At 53.5% G+C, this 15,240-nt stretch overlaps 1 protein-coding gene across 5 annotated transcripts in view; it reads right to left on the minus strand.

Annotated features, from left to right (window-relative positions):
* The window catches only part of C7H1orf226 (chromosome 7 C1orf226 homolog), a 343,498-nt gene that overhangs the window by 16,044 nt on the left and 312,214 nt on the right, over positions 1–15,240 (minus strand). For 4 of the 5 annotated variants that reach the window (XM_008264164.4, XM_051857177.2, XM_051857180.2 and 1 more), the window contains exons 7-10: positions 12,137–12,303; positions 10,315–10,494; positions 3,107–3,272; positions 1,476–1,628 (exon numbers count right to left, since the gene is read on the minus strand). In XM_008264164.4, coding sequence (XP_008262386.2) covers positions 1,476–1,628; positions 3,107–3,272; positions 10,315–10,494; positions 12,137–12,303 — 666 coding nt within the window. Of the gene's footprint in view, positions 1–1,475; positions 1,629–3,106; positions 3,273–6,599; positions 10,166–10,314; positions 10,495–12,136; positions 12,304–15,240 lie in introns of those variants that run through there. The other variant, XM_051857182.2, reaches the window with a different exon arrangement.

Raw genomic sequence — 15,240 nt, forward strand, 5'->3', positions numbered from 1 at the left:
GCTCTAGCGTCGGTCTCAGCTCTCTCCCCAGGCATTTGCAAATCCGGTAGCAGCCACTTCCAGTCTTACAGGAGCAAAAGAAACTTTCCCTTGCAGCTCCAGCCAGCCTGCTCGCGAGGGCTGATCCCCCCCGCAAGGCCTGGATGGAAAACGATAAAAGAATTGCACGTGGCACTTTTTACAGGTGTGCTCGAGGCACGCACCCACAGAGAGACGGGCTGGGCTGGCTGTGGTCCCTGACGTAAGCGGCAGTGATTCTGAAGAGCACACGCGAGTCTCAGCTGTCAGCCTGCATCCGTGCATTGTTTTTGCTTTCGCTTTCTTGCAATACAAGCTGCCCGGTGCCACCCAGTGGAGAGGCTAGGCTGAGAGGTAAGGCTAGGGGGCCCTGTGTCCGAGGTGGTTGCCGAGGCAGAGTACTACAAGGGCTTCAGCTGGCACAGCCCCGAGGCAGGACACAGGGTGTGGGGATGACAAGGGCACTTCCCGGCCTCTGTACTGAGGAACCGGGCTCCGGGCAGGGCTTCCTGCCTGAAGATCCAGACCTCAGTGACTTGTGGCAGCCAGCCGGCTGTCCTCCCTCTGAAGCAACGCCCCACATTCAGCTGCAGGAAAGGTTGGATCCGTCCTCTAAGAGCCCATCCACTGGGACACATCCTGATTCCACGGTCACGCCAAAAGCAGTGGCCTGGCTTTTGCAGCCCGGGTCATTGGCCCTCCACGGTCTGAGCGAGGGCTGGAGAAGGCCTTCCTCCCAGAAAGGTTAGGCGACCCAGAACATCCTGATGTCCAGAACCGAAGTACCTGAGAAGGGACTGATGGCTTCCCTTCCAGTGGGGACCACGGAGATGGGGAGAGGTAGGGGCCACTGAGCATCACACGACAGAACAGAGCAGCCTTATAACGCAGCAGCGAGGTGGGGCAGCTCTTCCCGCATCCCGGTGGTCCGAGGAAGCGCCCCATCCAAAGCCATGGGCTTGGGCAGGCATGCCCCCCTCTCCCCTTTTAGTCCCAAGTGGAAGAGAGGAGATGATTTCCCCGCTCTGGGAAGCCGATGTCTTCCCCAGTTTGCCCGCTATAGAGCAAAACCCCAAAGCCTTTCCTGGGCCCTAACACTCTTCCGGGCAGGGCACATCGACTGGCCACCCCCTCCTACCCCGGCAGCAGCGAGCCCCGGGCCCTGCCCAGCAAGGCCGCCGCCTCCTCCGCCGGCTCGGCGCCCGCCTCCTACACGGCGATCTCATCGTCCAGGCTGTCGCCCAGCTCCTGCCGAGGCAGGACGTTCAGCAGGCGCGGCAGCTCTTCCTGGGACCACGAGTCGCGCTCCTCGCTGTCGTCCGTGGTGGACTCGTATTCCGAGGCGATGCCCGACTCGCGGAACTGGAGGAGCTCCAGGCCGCCCAGCAGCGGCTGCCCGTGCGCCGGTGGCGGGAGGAAGCGGAAGCACTCGAGCTTCACCAAGCAGTCGCGCCTACCTAGGGGGCTGCCCGTCGGCGGCGCCAAGTCGGCCAGGCCCGCGCCCGGAGGCGGCGAGTGCAGGTCCTCGGGCTTAGGGGTCGTGGGGTCGCAGAGCACAGGCAGGGCCCCGGAGCGGAAGGTGATCTCCAGCAAGCTGTCCTGGGAGCCCACTGGCGGGAGACAAGAGGCGGAGAGGACGCTGTCAGGCATGGCTGTGGGTTTGGGAAGCCCCCTTCCGACGGCCCCGCCCTGCAAGGGTCCTTCCCTCGCAAGGGGCTGGTTGCTTGCCTATAGCCCGGGCAAGCTTCCCTGCTTCCCCCTTCCTCCCTACCCGCCACAGCACCAGACACACCTGGCTGGAGGGCGTGAGAACCACGTGCTGATTTAGGGAAGGCACTGGATGCCCCTGAGCAGGCTTTTGTGGTAGGAAAGGGTTCTAACAGTGAGAGGCATATTAAAGGCACGGGGTTCCCTGAGTGTAGTCTTGTGCATCAGCATTCATGGGGACCATGCAGGATCTCAACAAGGTCTGGAAAATCCAGAGGCCCAAGCGATTCCCAGCCCATACTTTTGGGTCACCCTTTAAGCACAAGACCCCTCAGCCCTGCCCCAGACCTACATACAGATGCGAGAATCTCTGTGGGTTGGATTTGCTAAGACACATTTTTAAAATGTTCATGGGATAGTTTGGGGGCAACTTCTGGTATAACAGGAAAAGCAATTTTGCAGTTGGGTGTAGGTTGGCATCTGGGCTCCATCCCTTGCTAGACCTGTAACCTTGAGCTGGTGACTTAACCTCTCTGAATCTCTAGAATGAACACAACATCATCTGCTGTGCCAGGGATTAAAGGAGTTCAGACACAAACAAAGAAATCCCATCATGGCTTCTGTCACAATAGGTGATCAGTGGCTGTGTGGTTGATGCGCAGCCATGCACTACACACTCTGAGTGTGCCCACAACCCATAGGTCAGCTCTGGAAGAAGGTGTGTGGATGTGCACTGGGTGTTCCGCTGCCTCCCAGCCCCTCCTGGAGCTGGTGTGGGGGGGAAGGCAGCATCTCAGGCCCGGAACCACACAGCCTCTGCCACTGCCCAGCAGAGCGGCTGGCCTGCTTACTCTGCTGTCATAACCACACACTGCATGTACTGTTACTGGCTTTTCTGTGAAACAGGGCTGTGGGATAGACAAGAGGTCTTCAAAAAGTTCACAGAAGACAGATGAAAAGAAAGGTTTATATTGGTGTAAACATTTTTATAAGGCACTTTCCATGAATTTTTTTTGAAGACCTCTCATATAGCATAAGGAGTCAACTATGAAACAGTTTGAGGTCCCCCACACAGAGAACATGACAGACACCATGTTTGGGATTGAAAAAGCCCTTTGAGAAACAACTGCCTTAGGCTGCAGGGTGCCTGAGCCCCCATCACGTCCAGACTGGATAAGCAGCAGGCAGTGTCTCCCGGGGACATCCTAGCTCAAGTCTGGGCACTGGCTGAGAAGGCAGCCATGGTCTCCTCTAATGCATGCAGTATACAAACAGGACCAATAAAGCTGCCTCTGTTTCCTGCTGGAATGCAAGGGCAAGGCCAGGGTCCCACGAAGCACCGCAGGGAGGCGGGGCTGGGCAGGGCAGGGCACGGGCTTACTGGTGTTCTGTCCTGACAGCTTCAGCTCCAGCTCCTGCACCTGCTTCACCAGCAGGGAGATGTGTTGCAGCATGTCCTTGTTCTGCAGCAGGAGCTGGTGCACGCGGGCCTGGGCCTCCAGCCGTGCCGCCGCCTCAGCAGCCAACTGGTCCTTCAGCAGGTGAACCTGTGGGCAGGAGGAGGCAGAAGAGGCAGAGGACAGGACGGAGAGAAGAGAGGGGTGTGAATGCAAATGAGTCACTGGTGGAACGCAGGGGCCAGGGATGCCCTCCACATCCAATTCCAAAGGAAGAAGCCCTTGTGGGCAGAATGGACATCTTGGGCTTGTAATTTGGGAGGAGGAGGAACCAAAAGAAGCTGGGTCACTGGCCCTGTGGATGTCCCTGTAGGTCCCAAGGGGAGGCCAGGATGTGTCACTCAGGGGTCCCACACCAAGGGCGAAAGGCAGGAAAGCGCCATCCTGCTCCCGAGTCCCCTACCCCCTACCCCCCGTCCCTGCTGCCAGAACTCCTCCAGCACCTGCCAGAGCACTGCCGGGCTGACAGAGGTGCCCTTTCTTCATTCTGTCTTTTGAAAAACGCAAACAGGAGTGGTTGTATTGACTTGCTAGTTAGGAACAGTGTCACAACAAACTCTCGTATAATCCTTCCTCCCCCTTCCCGTGCCCATACTGAGAAGTCAGAAGCAGCAGCACACTTGACATTTCTAAAGGAGAGGGGGTGGCTGTAATGAAATTTGTCATTTTATGTCTCTGGATGTCAGCTCCCTCCCACCCCCGAGTCGTCTGCTCCCTTTCTATTTCCTGCGGCGGGCACCTAGGACCCTGATGCACACCTGATAGGGGTCAAATGCTTGCTGACCGACTTGTAACTGGGGCTCCCTCAGAAGGGCTGAGGTGAACAGGTGCAGCACCTCATCAACCCACACCCCGAGAGAGCAGCTGGCCTCTGCCCACTCACCCTGCCCTTGGTGTGTATCTTTGTGTGGAAGTACAAATTCTCTGGGAGAGGACGCAGGGGCAGTTACATTAGGACTCTGGCCGGAAGAGATGGAGTCTCAAGGCCACTAGCGATGTTGACACATACGTGGGTGTGGTGCTAAAATGCAGACAGAGGAGTCTCCAGGGAGAGGCCCAGAAGGCCCCTGAAGAAAGGGAAGTCATGCAGGGGGCAGCTGACGGAAAGAGGGCTTTCTGCAGGCAAAAAAGATGGTGTGGACAAAGACATGGAGTCAGGTTGATGGGGCGGGGCAGCAAAGGTGGGGCACGGATTGAGGAGAAAGAAGGGCAGTTGGAGGCGTGAGCCGATTCTCCTGTTCAGAAAACAAACGCTCTAGATTTCTGAAAAGTAGCTTTTCGCCCACGGAGATCCACATGTTGTTGAGGACAGAAAGACCATATGCACCCCCCAGTCTGGCCCAGTCAGACCAAGGGACCCGCCAGCCCAGGGTGTGCCCCTCTCGGGGGCCAGCACGTGGAATGACACTCCTGGGTCCCGTGTTTGCTTCCCTCTCTGCCCACATTTGAGGACCTGACCTTGCAGTTGGCTCTGCTTCTACCACTAATGAGATTAGCTGCCACTTTCCATTAGTGGCTCCCCAGGGTTGGATCCATCCTGCCCCCAGGGGAACGGCGCCTGAAATAAGCAAAGTGCATCTGTCCTCCATAAAGCACGGCCAGGGCGGAACTGATCCCGCCGTGCCGCGGTGGCCTCCTCCCCTACTGCCTCTCACACAGGTCTTCATGGAAAATGCAGATGACAGAAACACTGTGCGTAGATTTTAAAAATCTTTTGCGTTAAAATAAGCATCTTTTAATTCCACTTTTCCATGAAGTGTTTAAAGTCCTCTCATATAAACTGTCTGGAGAGGGGGGTGAGAACGGGGACAGAAACGTCAAAAAATGTCACCGGATATTAGCTAGTGGGTGGCTTCGAAGGATTTATTTTCTTTGGAGACTAAGACATGGAGAAATTCCACCTGAGACTCCCACAATTCTGCAGTTCTGTGGTCCTGAGAATCAAGTGCAGTTGTGGCGGGAGTTCCCCAAAGTGCCCCCAGAAGAAGGGCTAAGGTAACCTTCTACCTGCAGGTAGAAGTGATACTAAGAGTATCACTGAAAGGAGTCTACTGAGCAGGTAGAATTGTTAATTAGACACTTTGTATTTTCTTTGGAGCCAAACAGAAGTGCCAGCAGAATTACGCAACAAAGTGTTCCAGTGGCTGTGGCAGAGAAGGCAAAGAATTCAGCACACTGCTAACTGGCATCCAGGGAAGGCTCTGCACACTCGCTCCAGCTCAGATGCCTGCCTCCCCACATGAGTATCCCAAGAGACTAGGGCATCTGAAAGCACCAGACCAGGAGCTGGAATGCTGGTCTCTGTTGGTTACTCCCTAGGCAACTACAGGTAACTCATTCGTCTGTACCTGCCAACTGACAGGGCTGGCAAGGGGCTCAGATGATTGATGATTCCACAGACAGGTGGACAGTGGTCAGTATTAGGGGCCATTTGCCAAAGGCACACTGGGGGAAAAATACCCCAGTTTTCCATTGCTAAGTTTGGGAATTAGGATTGAAGACAAAAGCAGCAGCCAGGAGGGAAAAAGGTCAGAAGCTTGTGTTGCAGGCATGCAAGTTCTCCAAGTGAAATACCCTCACTATCATAAAAGACGACCCTTGAATCAAATGCTGCTGTTGCAGATCCAGTGGCCTAAGTGTTGTGAGGAACACCCCTGGTATCAGGTTAAATAAGAATTTTATCTCTGCAAATGCAGAGGTATACCACTGCAAGTGTTTTCAAATCCTGTGAATGTGAAAGCCCACACGGCTGCCGCTGCCCCAAGCTAGCACGAATGCGCCTTCCCTTCTGCTTCTGCAGCTGTCAAAAGTGACACCAGGTGTTAAGGCTCACAACTGCACAACGAGACATGCGCTGCTGCAGGAGAACTCGAACCAGGCCAGATTGCAATGAAACGGCCTGGACTTCTTTTAACTTTGAGGCAAAGTGTTTTGTCTATGTAGACTTGGACCTGAAGCATTGAATCAAGGCAGTGTGACTTCCAGCCTGGTTTGAGCAGCATGGCACAGGTCTCTGTGCCTTGTTCTTTGTTCATACAATGGGAGCCGACAGCACCACCTTCTCCCCGGCAGATGGGATGTTTGTGTGTAGCATACTTTCCTTTCAAAGAATTAAACACTTTTTATAAAGGAAGCATATATTAATTTCTGGAAAGGAAGACGTTAGTTTCTTTTGTCCAGAGCTGTGCTATCTTTGGTAATAACTGTTATGGTCATAGACTAAGTCATTGTCGTGGCACAAGGGCCATGGTTAGAGTGCTAGCACTCAGATGCCTGGCTCTGTGTCCTGACCACAGCACCACAGCATAAGGTCAACACCGTCTCCAGCACTATGCCGCTTCCCAACACACCAACACCCACCTTCAGCCCACCCAGCGATACCAGACCATTGACCCACGGGCTCTCCAGCCTACTTGCCTGGACTCCAGCTCCTCCATCAGAAGTAGGGGCAGGGCCAGGCTGAAGTTAGGGAGCAGCAGGCACATGGAAATGGCAGTGGAGAGAACCAGAGCAATTTGCCCCCCACCACACACGGGACACACAAGCAGAGGCAGGTGGCGCTGTCTCAGCATGCATGTGGCAGGGCCTTGGGCAGTGCAGGCCAGGGTGCTGGGCACAGGGAGGAGCCATGAGAACGGATGCCAAACTCAAGGCCTGGGGTGGGAATGCAGAGCGTTTTTAGTGCCGTTCCTCTAACTATAGCACACACGATTGCGAAGCATAAATAACCAATTACTTGCTCCTGAACAAGTGGATGTGACAGCAGGTAGGGAGAAGACTTTAAATAGCAATCCTGGGCTGCACTAACATTTTCCCCACCAACGAGGCCAGCAATTGGCAAACTGTGAAGGGATCTGGCCTACTCAGCTGTTGCCAGTCAGTCACAGTGCCCAGATCAATTCTGGAGCTACACAGGCCTTGGCCATGCAGGTGCCAGATACATCCCTGCTTGGATGTAAGGTTTGGCTACACCCTTGTTCACATCCTTGAGTCTTGGGTCCATCTAAAAGCAGGAAGCTAGTGTAGCCAGGCAAGCCTCATGCTGGGTCAGGAGAGTGGGCAGAGGGACTTGGGTATCCATTATTTACACACTGCGGTCTACCCTGGAGGTACTTAAGAACTGGGGGAACGTCACCTTCCAGGTACTTGGAAGGACAGGGCAGGCCCTTTCTAGACTCATCTGGGGTGAGGCTGGAAGAACCTGTGAGGATCTGGACCAGTTCAGAACACAGTGAAGGAGACAAAGCCTGGTCCCAGTGGCAACAGGAGAACCAGATGAGCTTGTGAGAGGAAATGAGGGAGGAATGACATAAATAACGCAACAAGTGACTCCAAGAGGATGCCTGTCAGCAAGAAGATATGTCTTCATGTTGAGATTTTTATCCAGGAGCAATATAAGAGGACTTGGATGCTCACCGAGAAAAGGCAAACGTGTTCCCACCTGACATGCTTGAGATCACAGTTTTACTCATTAGAATTCTGGAGATTGCTGGTATTTTAATGCAGAAAGACAGGAATCTCGCAGTTTGGTAGCAATGGCATATGACAGAACAAGTTAAAGCTGACCTCGTGCTAGAAGCTGAGGTCAGCCCTACCTGTGCAGAGAAACCAAGCCTGCTCTATTTGGTCTATCTCAGATGTTCCAAAGACACCAAGCAGACCAGTCCATCAGTGCATCTTACACGACTGCTCTTATCCAAGGATACAGACACCAGTAGAAAGCCCTTGTATCAAATGTTATGAAGAGAGTGGAGGAACCGGGGATGATAACACAGAGAAACCTCCAACTGAAGGCTGCTTTTAGGACTGAACCCTTCTGCAAGATCAGGGAGCCCAAAGTAAACTAAGAACAACAATGCCTCTGGCTGCATTCCTGGGCAGCAAAAAAGCAAGTTGCAAAGAGAAGGAAGGTGGGCAGAGACTGACTAAAGAGGATGACAGAGAGGGGTAGAAAAATATGTTCAAGGAGCTATCAGATGACCCCAAGGTCCTAACTGATGACCCTTGAAGCTCTTACTCCACTCAGAGTGATCCCACCACAGGGAGGCACCGCAGCGGCCTCTCTTCCAGCCGTGCTTCCGCTGAGTCAGGCTCAGCACTATTCAGCAAACTCCAAATGACTTGGAAGTGGCCGGGACAGGGAGTGACTCAAGAAATGGTTCGCAAACATCACATTCTTCCCCTTGCTGCAGAGTCAGTGCCTTGCAGCACTGGGGCAGTTAACACTGGACAGGGCAGAGACATCATGTTGAGACAGATGCTTCACTCCGAACCAGAAAGCTACTGCACAGCTTTCATCCTGACCGTGATGGACTCTGTGACAAGGGACAGGTCTTGTTGCTTTGGAGACTGAGTGCTTCCTTCAATGCCACAACACTCTTGTTGTGTAGATGAAACATTTGCAAATAGTTTCTCTTTAGTCCTTAGCACAGACTTCAAATTCAAATGCCTCTCTGACAATACAGTATCATGAATATGCATCAAGCCTACTCCCAGATAAATAATAATTACTTGGCAATTGATATGCTGAAAGAGAGAAAGTATTATAGTAGGAGAATGGATTTGTATGCAGTGGGAAACTTTCAGGAATGAGATGTCTCTCATATGAGGACCCTGTGTGGAGTGCCAGGGCTTTGTGCTCCTGTCAGCCATCACGCCAGGGAGGAGGGGATTCCTGGTCTGCCACACCGTCATTAACCACAGGAGATGAATTCTTTCATTTGACAAAGAGGGATGATTTTCTTCTCCAAATGTAAGAGGCCATTAATGACATCTGTCCTGTCTGTGGCTCCTTTGGAAACACCGGCAAATCCGCTTAGCACCACCACACTGCCTTTTGTCTCGTGGTTAGAATTTCTGAAATGGTTCCAGTAACTCGGGAACAGTGCCCCACTGATCCTACTCTCCCCAAACCTGGCTGTGAGAATCATCTCAGGACCAGGTCTGTGGAAACTGTGTTACGAGAAGATCTTTCCAGACCTAGTCAGGGCAGACCCTGTGAGGCTGCTCAGTGCTTCCTCCAGGTACACTCAGTGGAAACCATGGCCCTGTCTGGTGATTCACTGCACCCAAAGCCCAGAGGAGACACGGGAGACAATGCAGATCAGTAGATGGTACCCAGAGAAGTCTGCTCCCTGCCACTCCAGAACAAGGGAAACCCAAGCAGTCCGTCTGGGTGAGCAGATGCACACAGCTGCCTTTCCAGGATCTCTGGCCAAACTCTCCAAACCCTGTGCATCTCATTGCCTTCATTCACTCACTCAGACCCTGACCCTGTCTGACTTGGACTCAAGATCATATGAACAGACGTGTCTTCAGCATCCCCTGAATGCTCATGATAAGAGAAAAAGCTCAGATCCAAAAGTTCCAAGAAGATGTAGACTAGCATGCCCTGCACACAATGCAAGCAGGAGGAATGCCTGCTTAGAGTGGTGAGGAACGTCCACTCCCCTCTCCCCTACAAAGTGACAGTGGTCCACAAGCCTTGGGCATACAAACACCACCTCAAACCTGAGATCTAGGCCAATTCCTCTCATTTTGGCTCAAACAACATACCTACATTCCTCTAAGCTAAATCTCAGGATAATGAATTCCAAGGTCAATATTATATAAAATACTGCTTGGAATGAGTACATCCCTAATGGAGACTTGGAAACCTGTTATGGACAAGGATGCTGAGATGCCAGGGCAGTGGCTCGACAAGGGCATTTGGCGCAAATTCATGCTTAAAGATGTTTTAAGACTGGCACCCCAAATCACACCTGTCCTGGCTCCAAAGGAATCTCCCTCCCACCCCAAACACCAGGAGAAGAAGGCAGGAAAGGAAGGGTGGGATTGTGTGCGTTTTTCCTTGCTAAGTTCAGGTCATGATCCAACAATATCCAGCCAAGCCAGCCAAGCCCAGCTCAGAGCGAGGGATACATGGGAAACCAAAATGTTGTCTTTCCATTTCAACGGCATCCCCCATCTCTCCCCTCCCCCTCCCCCACTCCCCAACAAGCAATGACCCCACAGCATGAGCGATTCCTTACGGCTCCCTAGGTGTTAAACCTGCCCTGAGCCCCTCGCCAGGGAAGGCGCGTCAAGCCCATGAGAGTGGAGCCTGCGAAGTAGGGAGGAGGCTGAGGAGAACCTGGGCCACAGCCACTTGCGTCTGCTGCTGTTGCTGCTGGAGGAGCTGCTGGAGAAGCTGCATCTGGTGGTGGGTGGACAGCGGCGTCCCTGTGCCCAGGCCCGGGGGCTTCGAGGAGGTCGAGGGGAGCAGCATCCGGGGCGAGGCGGTCAGGGCGGGCTCCTGGGGCTGGGAGGAAGCCTGGAGGAGAAGACAGGGCATGACATGGGGTAGCAGTCGCCTCTAGAGGCCTCATTCTCTTTGTTGTGGATGTGGGGCACGCAGAGTTGGAGTGAAATGGCCCACCCACAACCTACGCTGCATCTTCCACGCAAACGTGAATGGGGCTCCAGGGAGGAAGCCGTGTGACCGCCCAGGCTGGGGCCACGTGGTGAGAAATCTCATTTGGACATCTCTATGGCTGCAGTGGGTGGGAAACAAAGCAGCAGAGACTGTCCCATCTCTTGCCCACCACTTCCAATTATATCCCACTGTTGAGTTACTTGAGGATCTAGACTTAGATTCTGTTTCTATAAAACACAGCTGTGCACCCCTCTGCGATGAGAATGAGAAGGAAGCAGCTTCAATCCTTTATGTTGCTGTGTCCTTAAGGTTCCCTCCTCCAGGGTTGGTGATGTTTCTCCTTGAGCCAGGCCCTGGAGGAAGAGGCCAGGTGAGGTGAGCTAATTCCAGCCCACTGTTGCCTTGGCTCCCAGTGAAAGAAAGAAGCTAAGACACAAAAACACACAGTGATCTGGAGAGGGAGCCTGTGGTGGATGAGAGCACAGCCTGTCCCACGCCTGCCTGTCCTTTTCCTGTGGGACGCTTACTAAGACAGCATTTGGGATCCACAGAATTCGAAGGCAGGGGAAGACGTTCTGTCTCTGGGAGTTCTGTGGCTGGTCCATTTTCAGATCAGCAAGAAGAAGGCAGCTAGCGCTGCAGGGCTGTCACCACTTGGAGAGGACAACGTGGACAGCAGTGGAAACGTGGGCCAGAGAGTCTGGGACTATACTGTCTCCCTTCTGGTGAACAAATGGGCCTGTTGCCCTGCACCTGAGATAATCAGATGCACACCAAGGAGGAGGGGCATCTGGGACAAGGTCAATGAATGGGCTGGGAATCTAAGGATGGGGCCACTGGCGGTTATTTTTCTTCTGGGTTTTATTTAAAATTTAGCTTTGCCTTCTGATTGGAATTTGGTCTCAATTTCTTAGTGTTTTGTTGTTGTTGTTGTTTTTTTTTTTTTTAAAACCTAAATCACATCAGGAACTCCTTGGGACCTCGGTCACTGCAGTTGTCAGACGTGAGGCTGGTGGAGATGAGTGTGCTCCTAACATCCAGCGGACCAAGGGCTCAGTACTGCATGAGTACCAAAGACACACGAACATGAGCTGCAGGGAACAGGTTGAGCTCCTGGGCCTGGTGACTTGGCACTGACTTGGCTCGCTTGCTAAGCACAGAGATCATCTCTGGGGGTGGGTATGGCAGGATGAGTCTTGCACAAATACTGTGCAGAGATGGGATGCTGGGGAGGGCAGATGGTGCCAGGGAGAGGGAGGGGATCAAATTCAGGCAGGGTCCTGGCAGGACTCAGGAGCACCCTGCTATGCAGCAATGTCCAAGAGCAGTGCACGGGGGCCAAGTCCAGAAGTCAGGCTTTCCTGAAAGGCAGCGAAACCTGCCCCAGCCCTGCCACTTGGCTCATGGAGTGCCTCGTTCCAAAGCTGAGGCAACAGGTGACTCTGATGGGTTGGGGCTGGGGCCGCTGCATCAGGGGCTGCTCCAGGTGGCAGCAGGGACACACCTGTGCAGATCACACTACTGGCCCCCTCCTGCTTACCTTGGAATCTGCGTGGGAGCCGCCGTCCTGTCCTACAGCATCTAGGTCGGTCACACCTCGGCTGAATTCCAGGATATCGCTCCCTGGGAGTGGGACCTCCACGGCATCTATGTCGGTCTCCTCCGCGGTGGCTGTGGAGGTCCTCTCAGCTCCAGTGAGCTGGCGGCCTGCAGGGATGAGAGACGAGCAAGGAAGGGAATGGTGACACCAAAGCCACACCCTCTTTGCCTAAAACAAACCCACAGTTATGCCAAGCCCAGGAGAGCCACCAGTTTCCTGCCATTGTCACCTTTTTCCCAAAGGGCATTAAATCATGTTCTTGACCCAGTAAGAGACTCTCAGGGTCTCTTTAAGGTCCAGAAACCAAGGAGCGCTTCCTCAAACCTGGTGTGACAGCTCTGCCCAGTTGGCATGTGTCTGTCAATGGAGGAGGGGGAATGGAATCAGGCAAGAGAAAGCATGCAGAGTGCAGAGATGTGGAGACCTACCCCCAGCCAGGCCCCCAAGAAGCTGCTGGGTAAGGAGCAAACCAGGCATCTCCTTGAGCCCCAGCTCCTTCAGCTACAAGACGAGGGGCTCAGGGAGCCAGAGATGGAGTTCCAAGACAGAGGAATCAGGCCAGGGAGCACTGACCCCTATCCTAACACACATAAGTCTCTCAGCCTCAAAGCCTGGCCTGGCTCCTTCTACCGGGCCCAGGAAGAGGCCTGCAGGGGACAGTAAAATCACATGTACCACATACCTGTATGAAAAGCCTATTATTTCGTATTTTACTTTGGTCCTTATTCTTCTCTATTTCTTAGACTCTAAAAATATTTGACAATTCCCAGGCATTTCACAGGAAATATTTTCTTGTTCTATCTTTGGGATTGTATTCATCACTGTTGCCTTAAAGATTTCTTAAAGGTTTTCTAAGACCAAAGCACCACTTGTAAAACGGAGCAGGCTAATGCAAGCAAGAAAGGAGAGGAGCTGAGACCCCAATCCTGCAGCCAAGCCAGGCAGTCAGAAGAAAAACTGTTCTAAGAAGTCTTCCTATGCTAACCCACACAAGTCATCTGGGGAAGTGGGCCTGGTGTTTAGAGATGGGATGCTGGGGAGGGCAGATGGTGCCAGGGAGAGGGAGGGGATCAAATACAGGCAGGGTCCTGGCAGGACTCAGGCAGTGTTCTTGGTTTTCCTGCTGGCTGCTCCAGGCACCGGGGAGACAGCCCTGTGGAGGGGTGCAAAGGTGCTTAACAGAAAGAATGGCCCCGGTGGTGCCCTGATGGGGGCAATTCTCCCACTGCTTTGTGAACCAGCAGGCAGAGAGTGGAGGAAGCAGCCTGTCTCCCACCACTCTCCCACATCCAGTTGGCTCCTTGATGACTAAAGGTTTAGCCTGAGACACAGCAGATGGATAGATAACCCGAGCATGGTGCTGGGCACTAAGTACCTGGTTCTCCCTGCCTGTCCAGGTACAACAGGGTGAGGGAGATGCCATCTCTCTGAGCAGGAGGGCGTTCCATCAGCCGCCAGCAGGTGCTGGGCTTCTGCAGCACTCCATGCTTCTACATCCCCAGGCACTCAGCACCTGGTGCTGAACACACCTGGCCACCTATTTCCCCTTCTTGTCTTGGGGGCCAGGACTGTGCCTCATTTACCTGTTTCCTAGGGACATGGCAGAGCGAAGGTTTCCTATATGTGTTCACATGACAGGGAGCAGGCTGCAGGCAGGGCTGCCCTCCCATGCCCCCATTCCTGGAGATCCAAATGATGAGGACTAAAGGGCCTTGGGCACAGAGGGTTGGACACGCCCCTGCCAGGAGCCTGGGTGTGATGGGAAGACTTCTCTGCTCTAGCCCTGCTTCTGCGGCAGTCTTGAAAGGACACGCTGCTCAGCCATTCTGTTTGTTCTGGCGCGGCTCCCTGCTGCAAGCTGCAGGAACTCACTGCGAACTACAGGACTGCTTCCCTGAGCCCCCGTGGTGCCCAGAGGATCACATCTGGAGTCCTGTCTCAGACTTAACATAGCGTACATGTACAGACTGGAAGAGCAAGAGCTACAGGTGGGGCGGACAGAACGACAAGCTGGATGGAGGGTCCTCACCACCCCACTCTGTGTGCTGGTCAGCCTATCAGATGAGAGGAGCCCTAGAGGAGAGACCTGCAGCAAACGGCCTTCCTCGGGTCTCATCAGATGAGGGAGGAAACCTGATAGCTACAACTGTTCTATCGCTGAGAAGTCCAAGGGGCAAGAAATGGCATGGCATAAAAAAACCGGGAAATCAAGAAAGCTGATAATGTGGGGCACCACAGCTTCCAAACTGAAACAGAGGTAAGGTGCTTGGTCAAACTAATTCTACCTGATGCAGTCAGCAGCAATGAGAAGTCACCTTCATTCAATAAGCACTTATTAAGCACCTTGTCTGTTACAGATATCTATTAGACACTGTGCAGAATCCATGTTCTCAGGGCATCTCCGGCCTGATGGGCACACAGACAGGAGCCACAGCTGCAGCCTAGATCCTAGGTGTCACCCATGAGGGAGCCAGCCAAGGTGTGGGGCAACAGAAGGACACTCCAACGGGCAGAGGTCAAAGACACCTGTGCAAAGGAGAAGACCACACCTGAAGAAGGGGCATCAGCCAAGCAGGGGAGGCAGCAGGTAGGCAGCTGGGGAGGGCCGGGGAAGGTGTCCTAAGCAGATGCCAAGGCAGGTGCAATGACAGAGAGGCGTGGAAATGTCTGGCACACTGGGTACACCCCATGTGGCTCCTGGGGGACCTGACCAAGAAGAGGAGAGACTTTATCATGGAGGAGTGAAAGCAGGTAACACCCAAAGAGTTTCCTTTCTTACAATTTCTCCCTAGAGACAGTGTGGAGGATCCGTCTAGAGGGGATAAGACAGAGCAACACTCAGGGTGAGAAATATGGGGGCTTAAGCTAAGGGGGTGGCAGTGACACAGAGGACAAAGGATGGGCTTGCAAGGTCTTCAGGGGTCAGACATCACAGGGTTTGCTGGCAATCATGTGTAGGGTATGTAGAGGGTGGTGTGCAGGGAAATGGGCATGACTCACCCTAAAATTCCTGACTCAGGTGGACAAGAGTGCTGGCATCCTAT

The sequence above is a fragment of the Oryctolagus cuniculus genome, chromosome 7 (assembly GCF_964237555.1).
Source record: "Oryctolagus cuniculus chromosome 7, mOryCun1.1, whole genome shotgun sequence".
Classification (NCBI taxonomy): Eukaryota; Metazoa; Chordata; class Mammalia; order Lagomorpha; family Leporidae; genus Oryctolagus; species Oryctolagus cuniculus.